The sequence below is a fragment of the Salvelinus sp. IW2-2015 genome, linkage group LG30, assembly GCF_002910315.2.
Source record: "Salvelinus sp. IW2-2015 linkage group LG30, ASM291031v2, whole genome shotgun sequence".
In the NCBI taxonomy this organism is placed as follows: domain Eukaryota; kingdom Metazoa; phylum Chordata; class Actinopteri; order Salmoniformes; family Salmonidae; genus Salvelinus; species Salvelinus sp. IW2-2015.
The window spans coordinates 25796985-25820747 of NC_036869.1; the positions used below are offsets into that span (position 1 = coordinate 25796985).

Below are 23763 nucleotides of genomic sequence, written 5' to 3' on the forward strand. Positions count from 1 at the left end.
AAACATAATGTTAACTTTCACTGCTATGCGGATGACACATATGGTACATTTCGATGAAACATGGTGAAGCCCCAAAATTGCCCTCCCTGAAAGCCTGTGTTTCAGACATAAAGAAGTGGATGGCGGCAAATGTTCTACTTTTAAACTCAGACAAAACAGAGATGCTTGTTTTAGGTYCCAAGAAACAAAGAGATCTTCTGTTGAATCTGAAAATKAATCTTGTTGGTTGTACAGTCATCTCAAATAAAACTGTGAAGGACCTCGGCGTTACTCTGGACCCTGATCTCTCTTTTGACGAACATATCAAGACCGTTTCAAGGACAGCTTTTTTCCATCTACTAACATTGCAAAAATCAGAACATTTCTGTCCGAAAATGATGCAGAAAAATGTATCCATGCTTTTGTCACTTCTAGGTTAGACTAMTGCAATGCACTACTTTCCGGCTACCCGGATAAAGCACTAAATAAACTTCAGTTAGTGCTAAACATGGCTGCTAGAATCTTGACTAGAACCAAAAAATGTGATCATATTACTCCAGTGCTAGCMTCTCTACACTGGCTTCCTGTTAAGGCAAGGGCTGATTTCAAGGTTTTACTGCTGACCTACAAAGCATTACATGGGCTTGCTCCTACCTATCTTTCCGATTTGGTCCTGCCRTACATACCTACACGTACGCTACGGTCACAAGACTCAAGCCTCCTTACTGTCCCTAGAATKTCTAAGCAAACAGCTGGAGGCAGGGCTTTCTCCTATAGAGCTCMATTTTTATGGAATGATCTGCCTATCCATGCGAGAGACGCAGACTCGGTCTCAACCTTAAGTCTTTATTGAAGACTCATCTCTTCAGTAGGTCCTATGATTGAGTGTAGTCTGGCCCAGGAGTGTGAAGGTGAATGGAAAGGCACTGGAGCAACGAATAGCCAGCCAATGTGCAGCCAATGGCAATGTCCGCTTTAGGTATAATGCCAGGAGCCGCTTGTGGATTTGACAGCTCTAACACAGTTCCACCTCAGACACTGCCAAAACAACYGCTATGCTGATGTCGGCTGAAGCAGATCTGATTGAATAGAGCCCCAAGTGAGGCAGAGTATGAATGTGTCTATACATGTGTGTGATACTAACCTGTATCAACTGTCGCGGCCAGTGTAACAGGTGCAGGGGCAAACGAATGCAGCTCTGAGGGCTGTGGTTGAGCTGATAGGGGTGTGAGATCTAAGAGAGGGCCAATTTTCTGAAGTAAAAATAATTATACAGCAAAATAGAGTTAGTGTRAGTTTGTGTATACGTGTGTGTGATAAATACCTGGAGCACATCACATTGCTTCAGGTCTGTAAACCTCTAGAAGTTCCAGCGTGCCACTCCAGGCCTGGAACAGCTTGGTGGAAACACGGTTACCTGTCACCCAGCGAGCCTGGTAGGCAGATCTGACAGATAGGCACAATATTATTTTAATGACAAAGACTTGACTACACACTAACCTAAATTAAGTGTGTGTTTGTATTGTGTGTATCGGGCAACCACGCAGCAGACTTAATTTTCCCAATTTCTCATTGTACTTGCCTTTGCAATCTGTGATGTGTGTGTGTTTTTGTGACTCAGAAGTGTGTCAACCTGACCACATCCTTGTAGTAAGCACATTTACTGATTAGCTTTGGAAAAAATTACTATCAACAGTGTACAGTAAAAAGGATATCAAACATTCAGATCTGGATAGACAAGTAGGCTAAATCATGTGAAGTAATAAAACCTCTAAGGCTTAGTCTACACACAATAAAGGATGCACCTGAGCCCTAGGACCATGCCTCAGGACTACCTGGCCTGACGACTCCTGGCTATCCCTGTCCCCAGTCCACCTGGTCATGCTGCTGATCCAGTCTCTGTGGTTTCTGCCTGCGGCTATGGAACCCTTACCTGCTCAGAGCTCACCGGACGTGATACCTTGTCCCGGACCTGCTGTTTGACCCCATCTCTCTACCGGAACTGCTATCTCAACTGGCATTTACTCCAGAGGTGTTTACTATTGCACCCTCTATAAGCACAGTGCTTTTTATGTGACCCTGCTGGTCATCTATGAACGTTTAAATGTCTTGAAGAACGATCTGGCCTAAATGGCTTGTATTTGTTATGCTGGTGAATGAGGACCCAAAAGCGACGTAATAGAAACAGAGTCTTTATTCCAGTCTAAAACAAACAATAATTCTCACTGGATATTATTAAAGGTAAATCCAAAACAGGAAACTGAAATCCTCTCGTCAGTAGAGAGGAACGACTGGAGACGCGACCACAGACTGCAGGTCGCTTCAGGAAGGCACAGGCCGTAGCTGACAGAGACACTGCTCACACGCAGCATCTGAAGAAGGCAAAAACACGACAGGGCGGAACAAGGACACAGAACAGCAAACATCAAACAAGAATCCGACAAGGACAGAAGCGGAAAACAGAGGGAGAAATAGGGACTCTAATCAGAGGGCAAAATAGGGGACAGGTGTGAAAGAGTAAATGAGGTCGTTAGGAGAATGAGAAACAGCTGGGAGCAGGAACGAACGATAGAGAGAGAGAGCGAGAGAGGGAGATAGAGAGAGAGAGCGAGAGAGGGAAAGAGGGAGGGGGAGAGAGAGGGATAGAAAGAGGGAAAGAACCTAATAAGACCAGCAGAGGGAAGCACAGGGACAAGACATGATGATCAATGACAAAACATGACAGTACCCCCCCACTCACGCGAGCGCCTCCTGGCGCACTTGAGGAGGAACCCTGGCGGCAACGAAGGAAATCATCAATCAACGAACGGTCCAGACACGTCCCGAGATGGAACCCAACTCCTCTCCTCAGGACCGTAACCCTCCAATCCACTAAGTACTGGTGACACGTCCGAGAACGCATGTCCATGATCTTCCGTACCTTGTAAATAGGTGCGCCTCGACAAGGACGGGGGGGGAGGGAAGACGAACGGGGGCGCGAAGAAAAGGCTTGACACAGGAGACATGGAAGACAGGGTGGAACGCGACGAAGGATGTCGCGGAAGAAGCAGTCGCACAGCGACAGGATTGACGACCTGAGAGACACGGAACGGACCAATGAACCGCGGAGTCAACTTGCGAGAAAGCTGTCGTAAGGGGAAGGTTACGAGTGGAAAGCCACACTCTCTGACGCGACAATACTAGGACTCTTAATCCTACGTTTATTGGCGGCTCTCACAGTCTGCGCCCTGTAACGGCAAAGTGCAGACCTGACCCTCCTCCAGGTGCGCTCAAACGTTGGACAAAGCCTGAGCGGAGGGAACGCTGGACTCGGCGAGCTGGGACGAGAACAGAGGAGGCTGGTACCCCAGACTTACTCTGAAACGGAGATAGCGGTAGCAGACGAAGGAAGCGAGTTGTGAGCGATACTCAGCCCAGGGGAGCTGTTCTGCCAAGACGCAGGGTTTCGAACGAAAGGCTGCGTAATATGCGACCAATCGACTGATTGGCCCTTTCTGCTTGACCGTTAGACTGGGGATGAAACCCGGAAGAGAGACTGACGGAAGCACCAATCAAACGACAGAACTCCCTCCAAAACTGTGACGTGAATTGCGGGCCTCTGTCTGAAACGGCGTCTAACGGGAGGCCATGAATTCTGAACACATTCTCAATGATGATTTGTGCCGTCTCCTTAGCGGAAGGAAGCTTAGCGAGGGGAATGAAATGAGCGCGCCTTAGAGAACCTATCGATAACCGTAAGATCACAGTCTTCCCGCAGACGAAGGCAACCGGTAATAAAGTCTAAGGCGATGTGAGACCATGGTCGAGAAGGAATGGGAGCGGTCTGAGAACGACCGGCAGGAGGAGAGTTACCTGACTTAGTCTGGCGCAGTCCGAACAAGCAGCCACGAAACGGCGCGTGTCACGCTCCTGAGTAGGCCACCAAAACCGCTGGCGAATAGAAGCAAGCGTACCCCGAACGCCGGGGTGGCAGCTAACTTGGCAGAGTGAGCCCACTGAAGAACAGCCAGACGAGTAGAGACAGGAACGAACAGAAGGTTACTAGGACAAGCGGCGGCGGACGCAGTGTGAGTGAGTGCTTGCTTTACCTGTCTCTCAATTCCCCAGACAGTCAACCCGACAACACGCCCTTCAGGGAGAATCCCCTCGGGGTCGGTAGAAGCCACAGAAGAACTAAAGAGACGGGATAAGGCATCAGGCTTGGTGTTCTTATTTCCCGGGCGATAGGAAATCACGAACTCGAAACGAGCGAAAACAACGCCAACGAGCTTGACGTGCATTAAGTCGTTTGGCAGAACGGATGTATCAAGGTTCTTATGGTCAGTCCAAAGACAAAAGGGACGGTCGCCCCCTCAACCACTGTCGCCATTCGCCTATGGCTAAGCGGATGGCGAGCAGTTCGCGTTACCCACATCATAGTTGCGTTCCGATGGCGACAGGCGATGAGAAAAGTAAGCGCAAGGATGGACCTTATCGTCAGACTGGAAGCGCTGGGACAGAATGGCTCCCACGCCCACCTCTGAAGCGTCAACCTCGACAATGAATTGTTTAGTGACGTCAGGAGTAAACAAGGATAGGGGTGGGGATGTAAAACGCTTCTTGAGGAGATCAAAAGCTCCCTGGGCGGAACCGGACCACTTAAAGCAAGTCTTGACAGAAGTCAGAGCTGTGAGAGGGGCAGCCACTTGACGAAATTACGAATGAAACGCCGATAGAAATTAGCGAAACCCGAGAAAGCGCTGCAACTCGACACGTGACTTAGGAACGGGCCAATCGCTGACAGCCTGGACTTAGCGGGATCCATCTGAATGCCTTCAGCGGAAATAACAGAAACCGAGAAATGTGACAGAGGAGACATGAAAGGCGCACTTTCTCAGCCTTCACGTAGAGACAATTCTCTAAAAGGCGCTGGAGTACACCGTCGAACGTGCTGAACATGGAATCTCGAGTGACGGTGAAAAAATCAGGATATCGTCAAGGTAAACGAAAACAAAGATGTTCAGATGTCTCTCAGTACATCATTAACTAATGCCTGAAAGACAGCTGGAGCATTAGCGAGACCGAACGGCAGAACCCGGTATTCAAAATGCCCTAACGGAGTGTTTAAACGCCGTTTTCCACTCGTCCCCCTCTCTGATGCGCACGAGATGGTAAGCGTTACGAAGGTCCAACTTAGTAAAGAACCTGGCTCCCTGCAGAATCTCGAAGGCTGACGACATAAGGGGAAAGCGGATAACGATTCTTAACCGTTATGTCATTCAGCCCTCGATAATCCACGCAGGGGCGCAGAGTACCGTCCTTCTTCTTAACAAAGAAAAACCCCGCTCCGGCAGGAGAGGAAGAAGGCACCACGGTACCGCGGGCGTCGAGAGAAACAGACAGATAATCCTCGAGAGCCTTACGTTCGGGAGCCGACAGAGAGTATAGTCTACCCCGAGGGGGAGTGGTCCCCGGAAGGAGATCAATACAACAAATCATACGACCGGTGAGGAGGAAGAGAGTTGGCTCTGGACCGACTGAAGACCGTGCGCAGATCATGATATTCCTCCGGCACTCCTGTCAAATCACCAGGTTCCTCCTGAGTAGAGGGGACAGAAGAAACAGGAGGGATAGCAGACATTAAACACTTCACATGACAAGAAAGTTCCAGGATAGGATAGAATTACTAGACCAATTAATAGAAGGATTATGACATACTAGCCAGGGATGACCCAAAACAACAGGTGTAAAAGGTGAAACGAAAATCAATAAAAGGAAATGGTCTCACTGTGGTTACCAGATACTGTGAGGGTTAAAGGTAGTGTCTCACATCTGATACTGGGGAGAAGACTACCATCTAAGGCGAACATGGGCGTGGGCTTCCCTAACTGTCTGAGAGGAATGTCATGTTTCCGAGCCCATGCTTCGTCCATAAAACAACCCTCAGCCCCAGAGTCTATCAAGGCACTGCAGGAAGCAGCCGAACCGGTCCAGCGTAGATGGACCGACAAGGTAGTAAGGATCTTGATGGGAGACCTGAGTAGTAGCGCTCACCAGTAGCCCTCCGCTTACTGATGAGCTCTGGCTTTTACTGGACATGACATGACAAAATGTCCAGCAGAACCGCAATAGAGGCAAACGCGGTTGGTGATTCTCCGTTCCTCTCCTTAGTCGAGATGCGAATACCTCCCAGCTGCATGGGCTCAGTCTCTGAGCCGGTGGGAGGAGATGGTTGAGATGTGGAGAGGGGAAACACCGTTAACGCGAGCTCTCTTCCACGAGCTCGGTGACGAAGATCTACCCCGTCGTTCTATGCGGATGGCGAGTGCAATCAAAGAGTCCACGCTGGAAGGAACCTCCCGGGAGAGAATCTCATCCTTAACCTCAGAGCGTGGAGTCCCTCCAGAAACGAGCGAGCAACGCCGGCTCGTTCCAGTCACTGGATGCAGCAAGAGTGCGAAACTCTATAGAGTAATCCGTTATGGATCGATCACCTTGACATAGGGAAGCCAGGGCCCTGGAAGCCTCCTTCCCAAAAACTGAACGATCAAAAAACCCGTATCATCTTCCTCTTTAAAGTTCTGATAAACGTTAGAACACTCAGCCCTTGCCTCCCAGATAGCTGTGCCCCCACTCCCGAGCCCCGACCAGTAAGGAGTGATATGACGTAAGCGATCCGAGCTCTCTCTCTTGAGTATGTGTTGGGCTGGAGAGAGAACACAATATCACACTGGGTGAGAAAGGAGCGACACTCAGTGGACTGCCCAGAGTAACATGGTGGGTTATTAACCCTAGGTTCCGGAGACTCGGAAGACCAGGAAGTAGCTGGTGGCACGAGACGAAGACTTCTGAAACTGGTCCTGAAGATCGGAGACCTGAGCGGACAGGGTCTCAACGGCATGACGAGCAGCAGACAATTCCTGCTCGTGTCTGCCGAGCATTGCTCCCTGGATCTCGACGGCAGTGTTGCGAGAATCCGTAGTCGCTGGGTCATTCTTGGTCGGGATTCTTCTGTTATGCTGGTGAATGAGGACCAAAAGCGACGTAATAGAAACAGAGTCTTTATTCCAGTCTAAAACAAACAATAATTTCTCCTGGATATTATTAAAGGTAAATCCAAAACAGGAAACTGAAAATCCTCTCGTCAGTAGAGAGGAACGACTGGAGACGCGACCACAGACTGCAGGTCGCTTCAGGAAGGCACAGGCGTAGCTGACAGAGACACCTGCTCACACGCAGCATCTGAAGAAGGCAAAAACACGACAGGGCGGAACAAGGACACAGAACAGCAAACATCAAACAAGAATCCGACAAGGACAGAAGCGGAAAACAGAGGGAGAAATAGGAATCTAATCAGAGGGCAAAATAGGGGACAGGTGTGAAAGAGTAAATGAGGTCGTTAGGAAATGAGGAAACAGCTGGGAAGCAGGAACGGAACGATAGAGAGAGAGAGCGGAGAGGGAGATAGAGAGAGAGAGCGAAGAAGGGAAAGAGGGAGGGGGAGAGAGAGGGATAGAAAGAGGGAAAGAACCTAATAAGACCAGCAGAGGGAAGCACAGGGACAAGACATGATGATCAATGACAAAACATGACAGTATTCTTTTATAATCTCCACCGGCAGAGCCAGAAGAGGACTGGCCACCCCTCGGGGCCTGGCTCCTCTCTAGGTTTTTTCTTAGGCTCCTGCCTTTCTAGGGAGTTTATCCCTAGCCCACTGTGCTTCTACATCTGCATTGCTTGCTCTTTGGGATTGTAAGCTGGGTATCTGTATAAGCACTTTGTGACAACCGCTGATGTAAAAAGGGGCTTCATAAAATAAGTTTAATTGATTTATTGCCTGCATATGCTTCTATTCATGTCAGTAACATAAATTTACAGTGCATTCGGTAAGTATTCAGATCCCTTGACTTATTCCACATTTTGTTACGTTACAGCCTTATTCTAAAATGGATTAAAAAAATGTATCATCAATCTACACACAATACCCCATAATGACAACGTGAAAACAGGTTTTTACAAATTTTGCAAAATGTATTAAAAATAAAAAACTGAAATACCTTATTTATATAAGTATTTAGAAACCTTCTCTATGAGACTTGACACTGAGCTCAGGTGCATCATGTTTCCATTGATCATCCTTGAGATGTTTCTACAACTTGATTGAAGTCCACCTGTGGTAAAGTCAATTGATTTGATATGATTTGGAAAGGCACACACCTGTCTACAGTAGCTTGTGAAAGTATTCACCCCCCTTGGCATTTTCCTATTTGGTTGCCTTACAACCTAGAATTAAAATAGATTTTTGGGGGGTTTGTAGCATTTGATTTACACAACATGCCTACCACTTTGAAGATGCAAAATAGTTTTTATTTATGAAACAAACAAGAAATAACACAACTGAAAAACTGAAAACTTGAGCGTGCATAACTATTCACCCCCCAAAGTCAATACTTTGTAGAGCCACCTTTTGCAGCAATTACAGCTGCAAGTCTCTTGGGGTATGTCTCTATAAGATTAGCACATCTAGCCACTGGGATTTTTTCCCATTCTTCAAGGCAAAACTGCTCCAGCTCCTTCAAGTAGGATCGGTTCCACTGGTGTACAGCAATCTTTAAGTCATACCACAGATTCTCAGTTGGTTTGAGGTCTGGGCTTTGACTAGGGCATTCTAAGACATTTAAATGTTTCCACTTAAACCACTCGAGTGTTGCTTTAGTAGTACGCTTAGGGTCATGTCCTGCTGGAAGGTGAACCTCTGTCCCAGTCTCAAACCCCTGGAAAACTGAAACAGGTTTCGCTCAAGAATTTCCCTGTATTTAGCGCCATCCATCATTCCTTCAATTCTGACCAGTTTCCCTGTCCCTGCCGATCAAACACATCCCCAGAGCATGATGCTGCCACCACCATGCTTCACTGTGGGGATGTTGTTCTCGGGGTGATGAGAGGTGTTTGGGTTTGTGCCAGACATAGCGTTTTCCTTGATGGCCAAAAACAACATTTTAGTCTCATCTGAATTTTAGTACCTTCTTCCATATGTTTGGGGAGTCTCCCACATGCCTCTTGGCGAACACCAAACGTGTTTGCTTATTTTTTTCTTTAAGCAATGGCTTTTTTCTAGCCACTTTCCATAAAGCCCAGCCTGGAGTGTAAGGCTTAAAGTGGTCCTATGGACAGATACTCCAAACTCCGCTGTGGAGCGCTTTGGCAGCTCCTTCAGGGTTATCTTTGGTCTCCTTGTTGCCTCTCTGATTAATGCCCTCCATGCCTGGTCCGTGAGTTTTGGTGGGCGGCCCTCTCTTGGCAGGTTTATTTTGGTGCCATATTCTTTGAATTTTTTAATAATGGATTTAATGGTGCTCWGRGGGATGTTCAAAATGTCTGATATTTTTTTATAACCCAACCCTGATCTGTACTTCTCCACAACTTTGTCCCTGACCTGTTTGGAGAACTCCTTGGTCTTCATGGTGCCCCTTGCTTCGTGGTGTTGCAGACTCTGGGGCCTTTCAGAACAGGTGTATATATACTGAGATCATGTGACACTTAGATTGCACACAGGTGGACTTTAACTAATTATGTGAYTWCTGAAGGTAATTGGTTGCACCAGATCTTATTTAGGGGCTTCATAGCAAAGGRGGTGAATATATATGCACGCACCACTTTTCCATTGTTTTAAAAAAGCACCAAAAAATGTCTGCAGCATTGAAGAACATTCTTAAATGGAAAACGTTTGGAGATGGAAGAAACCGAGATTAAACTCTGGCCTGAATGCCAAGCGTCACGTCTGGARGAAACCTGGCACCATCCCTATGGTGAAGCATGGTGGAGGCAGCATCATGCTGTGGGGATGTTTTTCAGCTGCAGGGACTGGGAGACTAGTCAGGATCGAGGCAAAGATGAACAGAGCAAAGTACAGAGCAATCCATGATGAAAACCTGCTCCAGAGCGCTCAGGACCTCAGACTGGGGCAAAGGGTCTGAATCCTTATGTAAATGTAATATTTTAGTTTTTTATTTATTTATAMATTTGCAAACATTTCTACAAACCTGTTTTTGCTTTGTGAATATGAGGTATTGTGTATAGATTAAATTGAAAAAAAAACAATTTAATACATTTTAGAAAAAGGCTGTAACCTAACAAAATGTGGAAAAAGTCAAGGGGTCTGAATACTTTCCGAAGGCACTGTATGCTCTCAATGGGATTTGATAGGAGTGACCCCACATCCAAGGTGGCTTTTCCCTTGACACTTTTTTTTTGTGCGCCAGGACCATTCACATTYGAGCTCGCTCAGTTTAGCTTAAAGCCGATTGGCAAATTTTTTATACTTTTTTTGTCAAGGGAGGCCAGATGCTCACTGGCTTCCCTTGCCTTCAATGCTACGGGCGGCAACAATGTTATACTCGTTTGGACCAGACAGCATCAGATAGATGGCGTACACGTAGAGAGACAGAGGGGCGCTGTTTCGCTCACGCTGATGCTTTCTCCTGTGAATTGAAGAAAAATTATGAAACACAGAGAGAAGAAAGATAAATTATTTGTTTTTTTTAAATGGTCAATTATTTTTGGCTTCCCTCGCCACGAATACACGCCACTGGTAAATAGGAATTGCAACGCCATAGCTTTAGCCGGTGGTAACGTGTGAAATACACACCAGCTGGATGCGGTTTTAACCAATCAGCGTCCAGGATTAGACCCATCCATTGTATAATTAAGCAATAAGGCACAAAGGGGTGTGGTATWTTAAATAAAGGTTAAATAAATAAAGGTTGAATAAAAATTAAATAAATAACAAATACGTGATTTTACTGCTTGCGTCAGTTGCTTGATGTGGAATAGAGTTCCATGTAGTCATGGCTCTATGTAGCCATGAGCCCCACCCTACCTATTGTAAACCATTTCTCCATCCCATTCCCCCAGTTAAGCAAACAAATTACTTTATTTGATAAACACCCTTTATTGTGTGTGTGTCCCCTTTTTGAAGTTTTGAAAAAAACCTTCATTCAGCAAAGAAATCCATATTTTCATTGATTAAATATTCAACAGACTGAACACTCATGTACCAATGAGATGAATTAGTTGCATTGCAGTTGTGTGTGGTGTTGTTGAATAATTATTGAATAATAACCAATAGTGTCGGTGTGGACACTGGATATTCTGACTAACACATATACCTGTTTGATCTCGCTGTGATACTGTGGGCCTACTTATGTTACTTTTCAATTCAGGTAGCATTTAATGTCCTGCATTTGTGCTAACCATAGCAGCCAGCATTGTAAATAAAGAGATGTGCAGAAAGATAATCAGCCTCCGTGTCATTGGATCCTTTCCCCTTAATGTATTTTTTACGTCAGCCATCTTTTCAAAGAAACATCATTAATTTCAATCTCTAGTTGAGTAAGGAGTCTATTGTTTCATTCCTTTAATATTTTTATATTCTAGTTACCTGGTAAATAACCAACAACCATGGGTAAGTAACCACAAGGAGAATAAACAGTCCATGTCAGTCTTTAAAGAAATAATTTATTTCAATCTCTAGTGGAGTAAAATAAGTAGTTTTGTTCTGGTCACAATAATACAGAAAATTGAGGTAAACAGCACAACAATCAGGCAGAACACGGAATGTTCTCTTCTCATCCAGGGCCATCTTTTCAAAGAAAACACAATTTAATTACATATCTATTTGAACAAAATATGTAGTTTTGTTGTGATCACAAGAAAATCCTAATAATTCCAGTAAAAAGCCCCACAGTGATAGTTTCATAAAGTTTCCCTGGCTCATATGGGTTGTACTTAGAAATACTACGAGAGTAAATTTAATTGATGACATTCACTGCTATAAACCTGTCTCCAATAAAATCACATAATTTACATAGACCCACCGTGGATCTTCATGTGAAAAGGCGTTCCACGGTCTGTTTTGTCAATGAGCAATGTATTCCAAAGACTTGTGGTAACCAGATGATCCCAATAATTTAGGTAGCCTTGTAAAAGATGCCCCCTCTGGAATGTTCTATTGCGAACTGTCTTGGGACTCGTTGTTGTTCCCCTGTTTACTATTCAAAGATATTTTACTTATTGAGTCAAAGACGAAATTAACTGCAATACACTTGTCTCAAATATACAGTTGAAGTCGGAAGTTTACATACACAGCCAAATACATTTAAACTCAGTTTTTCACAATTCCTGACATTTAATTCTAGTAAAAATGCCCTGTATTAGGTCAGTTAGGATCACCACTTCATTTTAAGAATCTGAAATGTCAGAATAATAGTAGACAGAATTATTATTGAAGCTTTTATTTCTTTCATAAACTTCCCAGTGGGTCAGAAGTTGACATACACTCAATTCATATTTGCTAGCATTGCCGTTTAAATGTTTCACTTGGGTCAAAACGTTTCGGGTAGCCTTCCACAAGCTTCCACAATAAGTTGGGTGAATTTTGTCCATTCTTCCTGACAGAGTGCTGTGTAACTGAGTCAGGTTTGTAGGCCTCCTTGCTCGCACACACTTTTTATTTTCCGCCACAAATTTTTCTATAGGTTTGAGGTCAGGGCTTTGTGATGGGCCACTCCAATACCTTGACTTTGTTGTCCTTAAGCCATTTTGCCACAACTTTGGAGTATGCATGGGGTCATTGTCCATTTGGAAGACCCATTTGCGACCAAGCTTTAACTTCCTGTAACTGATGTCTTGAGATTGTTGCTTCAATATATCCACATAAAATTTTCCTGCCTCTGCGATGCCATCTATTTTGTGAAGTGCACCAGTCCCTCCTGCAGCAAAGCACCCTCACAACATGATGCTAGCCACCCCGTGCTTCATGGTTGGGATGGTTGTTCTTCGGCTTGCTAGCGGACCCCTTTTTCCTCTAAATATAACATGGTCATTATGGCCAAACAGTTCTATTTTTGTTTCATCAGACCAGAAAACATTTCTCCAAAAAGTACGATCTTTTGTCCCCATGTGCAGTTGAAAACCGTAGTCTGGCTTTTTTAATGGCAGTTTTGGAGCAGTGGCTTCTTCTTTGCTGAGCGGCCTTTCAGGTTATGTCGATATAGGACTTGTTTTACTGTGGCTATAGATAATTTTTGTACCTGTTTCCTCCAGCATCTTCCAAGGTCCTTTCCTGTTGTTCTGGATTGATTTGCACTGTTTCGCCCCAAAGTACGTTCATTCTAGGAGACAAACACGTCTCCTTCCTGAGCGGTATGACAGCTGCGTGGTCCCATGGTGTTTATACTTGCGTACTATTGTTTGCACAGATGAACGTGGTACCTTCAGGCGTTTGGAAATTGCTCCCAAGGATGAACCAGACTTGTGGAGGTCCACAGTTATTTTTCTTGGCTGATTTCTTCTGATTTTCCCATGATGTCAAGCAAAGAGGCACTGAGTTTGAAGGTAGGCCTTGAAATACATCCACAGGTACACCTCGAACTTGACTCAAATTATGTCATTAGCCTATCAGAAGCTTCTAAATCCATGACATAATTTTCTGGAATTTTCCAAGCTGTTTAAAGGCACGTCAGCTTAGTGTATGTAAACTTCTTGACCCACTGTGGATTGTGATACAGTGAATGATAAGTGAAAACTATAATTTGTTAACAAGAAATGTGTGAGTGGTTGAAAACAAGTTTTAATGACTTCAACTGTATTAGCTAAACTGACTACAGAGAACCATGTTGGACCCACTGTAAAAAGTTGGCTTTTTTTGGGCCAAATACTGCCAAAAAGAACATATTGTATCATTAGGATCGTAAGAAACATGAAATTCATCTGTGAACATACAAACCATGTTACTTACGGACTAATATTTAGGCTTGAACAATCTTGCGCAATCTGACGTATAATAATACCTCTCAGATTTTTGGCAGTTTCATCTACCAACAAACAAAAAGTACACCAGGGAGGAGGAGTCCTACACAAACAAGCATAACACAGTTAAAAGAAACGGAAGTCCAGGGAAACCGGAAATGTAGTGGATTTGTTTGCCAGCGCAAGTCGAGATAGAACTAACTTATGCCTACAACAGGGACGTTTCAGTCTGCTAGGTGTATTCTACAGCATGGGCATATCTCTGGTGACGTGGACATCCCCGTGCATACACCTTATCAAAAATATGACTATTCAATATTGCACCATCCCATTCTCTGGACTCTGTCTGCAGTCAAACCAGTAGTATACAGGAATAATGAAAAACAGAATAATAATAATAGATGTCATGTGAATCTATGAATATGTATGACCACTGGAGTTCTTTGACACTCAAAAAAAGAAATCTGGAGATATTTTGACATTTAATTCATCACTCAAAATCTTGCTAAAGCTATTCTGTAGGAGGGGTTAATTGAAAATAATTTGGACATGGTTTATATAATAGGGTCATGGAACATATGGACTTTGAAATGAACAAGGTAGAGGTCTGGCATAAGCTTATTCGCCACACTTTACAATAACTCTGTTGCAGTGGTCTTAGGTAGTCTCCCATATAGGCTACTCCCTCCATCGCGACACTGCTGCCCAGTTGAAGAGCTTGTGATCTCCATGCAGCACCACAGCACCACGCGCCTTCGGAAAAGCACCCCTCAGCCTCAGAAGGCTCTTCTGGAGGCATGCAACCATAGAGTCATTATACCCTAATGTAGGCCTATTGCCCTACAAAGTTGTAATAGAGCATGCATGATGCGTACAACTCATCATTCAAACATATTTGAACATTTAATTCATCCTTCATTCAGTTCAGTCAGTCAGTGTGTCATCCATTCTGTCATTTGTCTGAGTTGAAATAGGAACYAAATCAAAGAGAATAGAACAGTCTTATCCATTTGTTTATTGACATTATCTTAATTTTCCAACGTTTTTTTTGCCTATCCAAGTAAAAAAAATAGGCCTTCAACTTGTAGGAATTGCAATTTAGGCTATCATTTTGGGTACTGGTGTCTTGTGGAATAATTTTAGAACTCCATTTGTGATTTTTTAAATTATATTTATTATATCCTCTTAAAAAGAGACCCTAGCTCACAGGCATCTAAATACATTTAAAACAAAATAGTTGAAGAAGCACATGCAGTGGCGGTTAGGGAAAACAAATCTGGCAATAAGAATAGGCTATAGATAGTCTTGATCATTTGGCACCCGTTGGCTATTTAGCTCAGGACAGGTTATAGCCAAGATATAATCAATATTTTGTTTTGTCTCATTTATTGATATGGATATAGCCTCTGTGTAATAGGGTTTTGCAACGCAAATGGCTATAACAAGCCTACATACAGAGTGGAAATCGCAAATACAACAGTCAAAATGCCTAATATAAGGCCTACAGTCCGTGCTCTCAAATACTGGAAAAATGTAATTCATTAGGTTACATGATCAMCATAGTAGCCCAACGCGGCTATAAAAATAAATGATGTAATTAAATGGCCATTAAATAACACCAACGCATGGCACATTTAGATAGTGGAATAGGCCGAGCCTAAATCATATTTAGTTTCTATTTTGCAGCTCAGGCGGTTATTCTAGACAAGGTTTWTCTGTGTCTTTATAGTATCATTCTCACACAAGTCATTTGCTGAAGGCCCAAGCCTATACTACGCCATCTACTGGTGTAACGTAGTTACTGTTATTCTAAAACAAGCTCTCGACTTTTATTTTGGAAATGAAACCAGAAGCTGCAAAGCAACTCTGGGCTAGAGTTACTTGATTGACTCGCTAACTTCAAATAGCTATGTTCAGTTCATTCCTTTGCAGATGCCGCATTCCTGACAAAAGTTTGTATGTATAAAAAAGAACTGTGACCGGGAAAAGGGAAATGTMAAGTTAGAATTGAACRTGTAAATGTTCATWCATAGTTGTAATATAGGKTTTATAAGTTCACAKATCTAATTTAACGGTTATGTTACATGTATCACGCATTGCTTTTCTTTACGATCCTAACAATTTACGATCCTAACAATTTACGTWTGGATTTTCTTACAATCTTAACGATACGTACGTTCAAMCTTTTGGCAGCTAWCTGGCTCCATACCTCTGCCCACTGGGKCGTGGCTTATGGAGTGCTCTCTGAAATAAGTGCTCGTATTCCACCGGATCGACTTCGCTCATCACACCAGTCTGCTTTTGTTCAAAAACTAAATAAATTCTGTTATGCCATGCTATTACAGTAAGATAACTCCAACTGGACTGAAATAATGAACATGCTGAACGTACATTTCTGTGACTCACTAGTTAACATTAGCTTGCTAGCTCAGTGACTTCTGCCAGGTTAGGAAATATGCACCTCTACCTGTTTACAGTGGGAAATCAGACTAGCGCCGCAAAACCAACCAGTGGACAGAATTATATTACACAGGGGTTAGTTTAGAAACCGCATTGACATTGCAKGGGAAATGGTTTAGGGCTGTTTAGCGATAGAACGTTTTTTTAATAGTAAAAAAAAAGAAAGCCTATCCAGAAACCATTACCTTAACCTGGGGCGGCAGGTAGCCAAGTTGTTCCTAGGCCRTCATTGTAAATAAGAATTTGCTCTTAACTGACTTGCCTAGTTAAATAAAGGTTAAATAAAATGTTTAAAAATAAAACAACACATTTTTGGGGGGGAGTTAATACCTAACATTAAGATTTCGGGGGGTTAATGCCTAAAATTAACCCTAACCTAAAAAATTGTAGTGTGACCTTGAATGAGTGTGTGAGCATTACTGTACATTTGTGTGTGTGTTCAACACTGTGTATGTCACCAGGCTTAATAATAATGCCTGGAATGGAGTGAATGGAATAGGATCAAACACGTGTTTGATACCATTCCACTTACTCCATTCCAGCCAATATGTTGAGCTGTCCTCCCCTCAGCAGGCCTCCACTGGCTTGTGTGTGTGTGTGTGTGTGTGTTTAGTTGTTGCTCATAATATCGCTGATCCAGATGTTCTATTGGCAAACGCGGGCGTAGAGACTAGGGTGTCCCTCCTGGGCACACTTGTAACCCCAGGACACCACACCCTACAGCTGACCATTACACACCAGGGGGCCACCAGAATCACCTTGCGCACACTCACACATAGACACGAACACAGAAAGATACAAAGTGAATATTCCCAGGAGACAGAATACTGTAACTCTAGCAAGATCTAAAGGAGAGTGTTGAGAAGATGCGTAGATGGTTAGAGAATTTTATCAATACAAGTGGGAAAGAGGGGATGAGGAATGAAAGCAGGAACTTGACAGTATAGTCAAACAGTCTTATTTCGGTATCATTCTCAACCCCCATTTTCTCTGTGGTTTATGTCGACTAAGTGACAGCTGCTGACTCCTCCGTGCATGAATGCGGGCCATGTTCTCTGTGAACAGATTCTCATTCTCGCAGATTCTGTGATCGATGATGGGCTGTCTCAGGCACTGCAGTTTAGTAGGGAAGCTGTCTGGCAAAGCATAAATAAATCAATGAATGTGCTGTGCCACACTCACACAGCCTCTCATTCAACATACAGTATTCTGTGTTGTGTGCTTTCAAGTCAGCCCTAGACCRTTTGCATTTGAAATGTTATGTATCATGTAAAAAAAATAAAGCATACTCTTCAAGTTACTTTGCTTTAATAAAAAAAAGCASTTATTAACTCAATACAACATCAAATCCCACTCCCCTCTCATTTCCTCTGCAGTTTGTGTCCTCTTTACCCTGGAATAGAGGTATGGGTACTGTAAAAAGTGCCCCTAACCACTAATACAGAATCAGATTATTTAGTATTTGCCTAATAGTTTTAAGTTTAAGGGTTGACTAGTTGCAGCCTAGGTTTATGCTTAGGTCCAAATTCTACCTTTAGCTCCCAGCCTCTCACTTCCGTTGGGGATGGTGTTGCCCCAGCCGGACACCAGGCAGTTGTCGACRGCCTGGGGGTAGCGGGAGGGCAGGGCCACAGTCTGGACATGGCTGTAGAGTTCAAGTAAACATTTTATTACACCTACCTAGCAGCAGCCAATAGTTCAACTACCACCGAGTTACTGCATAATGTAATTATACTGAACAAAAATATAAACGCAAAACATGCAACAATTTCAAAGGTTTATATGAGGAAATCAGTCAATTGAAATAAATTCCTTAGGCCCTAATCTATGGATTTCACATACCTAAGAATACAGATATGCATCTGTTGGTCACAGATACCCCCCCAAAAAGTAGGGGCGTGGATCAGGAAACCATTCAGTATCTGGTGGGACCACCATTTGCTTCATGCAACGCGACACATCTCCTTCGCATAGAGTCGATCAAGCTGTTGACTGTGGCCTGTAAAAATGATGTCCCATTCCTCTTCAATGGCTATGCGAAGTTGCTGGAATTGGCGGGAACTGGAACACGCTGTCATACACGTCGATCCCCCACACGACGCCATACACGTTGTGAGGCCCGGTTGGAGGCACTGCCAAATTCTCTAAAACGACTTTGGAGGCAGCTTATGGTAGAGAAATGAACATTMAATTGTCTGGCAACAGCTCTGGTGGTCATTCCTGCAGTCAGCATGCCAAATGCAAGCTCCCTCAAAACTCGGTAGTAAACAGTACGTTTACTCTACTACCTGACCTACCTGTATTTCATCACCTTTTACAGGGAGTCTTTCCTGACCATATGATTATTTTAACAGGAAAGACTGTGGGTCCTACTTGTAATAGGCTAAACTCTGGGCCCCAATTAAAGGCTAAAACCCCAAGGGTTTAACACTTTAATTGGTCTACACTGCCACAAGCCTAAATAAGCCTACATCAGTTTAATAAAGCCCGGTCAGCACTTACGACTTGTGGCAGTGGGCAGCAGACACCACCCACTGGCTGGAGATCAGGGAGCCACAGCAGAAGTGGTAGCCAGTGTTCAGACACACTTYGAAGGGCATGGAGTGGGCCGGGCACTCATACCCTACGATAACYTTCTCATCGCTCTCCTCCACCGGGGTAGCAACTGAAACAAACAGGTGTGTGGTTAAGCATGATCATACTTACATACAGTAGAGTAGATAATAAGAGCCATAAACAGATGGATCCACGAACAAAGCAGAATTTTAAAACAGTTTAGATAACGAGGATAGGCCTACTGTGCTGTAAATCAGTCCACTTTCCTGWAGAGCTATTTGTTTTTCTTACGTACTGCTCCGAGCAACGCTCAGGGCCTTCCATGTTTGTGTTTGTCCGTTGGCACTCACACAACCAAGGCTACGACCAAGCCATCTTTATAAACTGTACCACTCCATTCCTTTGTTCTCCAAATTCTGCCTGCGAATAGGGCATGATTACCTAATGCCATACGGGTGTAGAATTGAACCAATAGGCGTCCAAGTAGTGTTTCTAGAAAGTCACATTATGTTATCTCCTGTATGACATTCCAAATGTAAAGGATACACTATAGATTCTAGAGTAAATGTACCTAGACACCTGAAGTAATTGTGTGTGTTCACTGACTCAAATTCAGTGATTTAAAAAGTGATATTCTCACATAATAGACGACTTCATTATTTAGAAACAAAACCGATGCATGTGCAACTATGGGGCAAAACAGACAGGGTTGTCTTAAATTGTTGACAGCATGTCCCCCCCCCCCCTCCTCTACTTAAATTTCCCTCACAGTCCCATTAGTTTGGCTGTTTAGCCTACCTTAGTTATCCGTCACCCATCATAGCCCTGACATTCCCAATCAGAGCGCTTGCAAAGACGCATCTGGACACTGCACCCGCCCACTCAGGTCAGAGTGTTATCGTTGTCCGAAGAAAGAAGACACACATTTCTGAGGATTATTTTTACTATGGACAGTAACAAGAATACCTGAATGTGGTGCGTGCATTGAAATGTAAGTTGCATGGGGGGTGTATTGGGTTTCTTCTTACAATTACCCCAAATGACTTAATAACTTTGATAGGTTTGTAGCCATATGTTCTATTGTACCGCTATTATTATTCTTTCTTGTTGGAGTTGCCAGTATTGCTTGGCATATTGTTTATAGTATGTAGCATTTTGCCCGTTGCTATAGGTGTCATTGTTTCATTGGTAAACATAGTTTTCATATGCTCATGATACTGTAGCGCTTCCATAGTGGCCTTCGTTAAAGTGGTTGTTGCACTGTCATGGGCGAGCTTCGAGAACCCTCCCAGACGGGTCTTGGAGCTCACACATGCGCAGAGTAATTCCCAACCCTGTGGCGCTGGGCAGATTAGATAAGACCTCAGCATGGCAGGCTCTTGCACCGGGCCAGAGAGCAGTGGTGGAAAATGTACCCAATTGTCATACTTGAGTAAAAGTAWAGATGCCTTTAAAAAAAATACTCACGTAAAAGTGGATGTCACCCAGTAAAATACTACTTGAGCAAAAGTCTAAGAGTAKTTGGTTTTAAACATAACTTAAGTATCAAAAGTAAATGTAATCGGTAAAATATCAAAAGTATAAATCATTTGAAATTGCTTATATTTTAAGCAAGCGGCACAATTATCTAGATGTTTTAATTAACGGATAGCCAGGGGCACACTTCAACACTCAGACATTATTTACAAACAAAGCATTTGTGTTTAGTGAGTCTGCCAGATCAGAGGCAGTAGGGATGACCGGGGATGTACTCTTGATAAGTGCGTGAACTAGACAATTTTCCTGTCCTGCTAAGCATTCAAAATGTAACTAGTACTTTGGGTGTCAGAGAAAATGTAAGGAGTAAAAAGTACATTATTTTGTTTAGGAATGTAGTGGAGTAAAAGTAAAATTTGTCAAAATTATAAATAGGGAAGTAAAGTACAGATAATTAAAAATACTTAAGTAGTTTTTTGGGGTAAGTACTTTTCACCACTGCCAGAGTGAGAGGGTGACATAGTTCTTCATCTTTGTAGTTTCTTAGCTCTTATTACTAATTTATATAATAAGAAAGACTCCGAATACAAGGAAGTGAACTGGAGCTTCACATTTACTAAAGCTAGTTAGTACAAGAATAACATAGAGTAACACTGTACATGACCAATGGCGCTCCGTTCTTAAAGGGGGCATCTCCGTAATTAACAGAGCATAACATTCCTTCTCTTATACAATGAGAGTTACTTTTACCAACCACAAGCAAAACATTTCTCAGAACTTGTAGTTATTTTGCATCTTTGATTTGAACTTGAACAGTCGTGGGTTGCACCAACATTGTTTAAATTAATCTAGGATTAGAGCTGATCTAGGTATTGTAAATCTAGGTTTTTAATTAATCAGAGATGTGTTGCACCACTTAATTTTAAATCTTGATCAGTAAATCTATGATTAACGGCTTTAAACTATGATTAGTGACATGTTACACCAATATATTCGTTATTTTGTGGGTTGAAACGAAGTAGGTAGCCTACTTGACAAATGAGGCCACAAAGTTGCTGTTCCTTGATAAAATAATAACAATGTAATGTTAGAACTACTGCAACACCATCGTGAAAGGTTCTCATGGGTTGGCTGATTTGAAATAAAATCCGTTATTTGCCAGTACTAGACAGAAAACTAATTTGTTAGCTAACATTAGCCACTGTAGATAGCTAATTTATAAACCAAGCTAGCTAGCATACAATATTATTCATTATTGTCATTACTTAACGTAATTTATCCATTTATTATTTGTACCTGATCATGGCACATCAAAGAAGTTCAAATTTCTCAGTTAAAAAATATATAATATTGTCGGAGCTGATGGAGGAGTTTTGTAACGTACTGGAGGATAAAAAGACAGACAACATGACTGGCAAAAAGCAGGAAGACACCTGGGTCATTTTATGCGACAAATGTAATGGATCGACACGGATTAAAGAGAAGAGGGGCCCAAATCGGATAAAAGCGTGAAGGAATGTTTTTAAAAGCGAAAGCCTAAAAGGATGCGGCAGAGAGGCGGGGGCTATTTCAGACCAGAGCCGGAGGGTCCTATCACTCAGAAGATATGCGAGATGATTCCCCAGCAGTTTGGCCATCTCCATAACCCCTATGATGACAAAGGACAACTTGACCCACCAATATTTAGTAAGCATAAATAAACTGGTAAATATCAATGCGTATAATGCACTTTAAAACTAACGTTAATGCTACTTCACTACAATGTTACCGTTATCAGGCCCGTTACAGCATGTTGCATAACATCATCATTAGTACCAAGGCTGGGCATATCATAAGCCCCAATTCAATTGTTGTACAAAATGGGCATGTAAATAGCCGGAATAGACCTTTGTGTGTGTTTATTGTCAGGTACTGTTTAGAGCTCTCTTCAATCGGTATTTGCAGATAAGCCTGTTTCAGGTCGATTTTACTGAAGTATTTCCCACCAGCAAAGATGTCATCCAGACATGGAAGGGGGTATTGGTCCACATGCAACATTGAATTCACAGTTACCTTGAAGTCCCTCCACATTCTAACAGACCCATCTGTCTTTACAATAGGAACAATGGGTGTGGCCCATTCGCTTCTGTCCACTTTCGTCAGGATCCCTGTATCCTGCAAGCGATCGATTTCCGCTTCCACCTTTGCTCTCAACGAGTATGGAACAGATCTGGCTTTGCAGAATTGTGGGGTTGTGTAATTTCTCAGTACGAGTTTGGCTGTGAAGCCTTTTACTGTTCCCAACTGATCACTGAAAACAGTTTTGTATTTCTTCAGCAAGAGTTCCAGTGTTTGGTTTGTGCCTTTCTCTTTAGACTGGGACTTGTGAAGCATTTTGAAGTCACACCAGTTCAGCTTTATTTTGGACAGCCATTTCCTGCCAAATAATGGGGGGACCAGTTCCAGGCACCACATACAGCTGTAACTGCTGAGTTTGCTCCCCATAACTCACCCGAGTATGTCTTCAGCAACACATTTGTTTCCTTCAGATTGATAGCCTTGAAGTGCTCATTGTAGACAGTCGTGGAAATTACAGACACTGCAGATGTGTCCAGCTCCATTTTGAAGGGTGTACCTGGTGTCACCCATATGCTACTGCTAGGAGAAGTCACTGCGTTTAACTCCATTGTACCAATTAATTGTTCATTTGAATCACTGCCACTTTTCTCTGCCAGTGCATTCACAGACCCTTTCAATTTCTCAGTTTTCCTGTTGTGACTGAATTTTGCTCTGCATGCTCTTTGAATTTTGTCTTTGAAACGCCAGTTCTCTGCTCCGTGACCATCTCTGTCACACCTGTTTTTTACGGCCACACGCTGTCGGCTGCGTGAATACTTGTTCAGGTAAGTTTGTGATAGGTCAGCATTTATTTTCCTTTGCAACACAATTGCATCTTTGGGGGCGATTTCCATAGCAACAGCAATTTCAACAGCCTTTGAAAAAGTGAGATCTGATTCTGTGAGCAAACGTTTCTGAATGTCCACAAACAAATATATCCCTTAATATGTCATTTAGGTTTTCTCCAAAATGGCAGTGCTCTGTCAGTTTCTTCAACTCTGCTACATACAGTGCCTTCGGAAAGTATTCAGACCCCTTGACTTTTTCCAAATTTTGTTACATTACAGCCTTATTCTAAAATGTATTAAATAAATAAAAATCCTCAGCAATCAACACCCAATACTCGAAGCAAAAACAGGTTTTAATTTTTTTTCTCCAAATGTATTAAAAATAAAAAGACAACCTTATTTACATAAGTATTCAGACCATTTGCTATGAGACCCGAAATTGAGTTCAGGTGCATCCTGTTTCTATTGATCATCCTTGATATGTTTCAACAACTTGGAGTCCACCTGTGGTCAATTCAATTGATTGGCCATGATTTGGAAAGGCACACCTGTCTATATAAGGTCCCACAGTTGACAGTGCATGTCAGAGCAAAAACCAAGCCATGAGGTTGACGGAATG

At 43.1% G+C, this 23763-nt stretch overlaps 1 protein-coding gene across 1 annotated transcript; it reads right to left on the reverse strand.

Annotated features, from left to right (window-relative positions):
- Positions 1–14243: 14243 nt before the first annotated feature.
- LOC111955006 (trypsin II-P29-like) lies at positions 14244–22925 on the reverse strand. Its single transcript, XM_023975017.2, has 4 exons — positions 22751–22925; positions 18730–18892; positions 17760–17872; positions 14244–17363 (listed from the first exon to the last, which is right to left on the reverse strand). Exons 1-4 carry the CDS (start codon positions 22923–22925, stop codon positions 17185–17187), a joined length of 630 nt encoding a protein of 209 aa, XP_023830785.2. The 3' UTR covers positions 14244–17184.
- Positions 22926–23763: the final 838 nt, after the last annotated feature.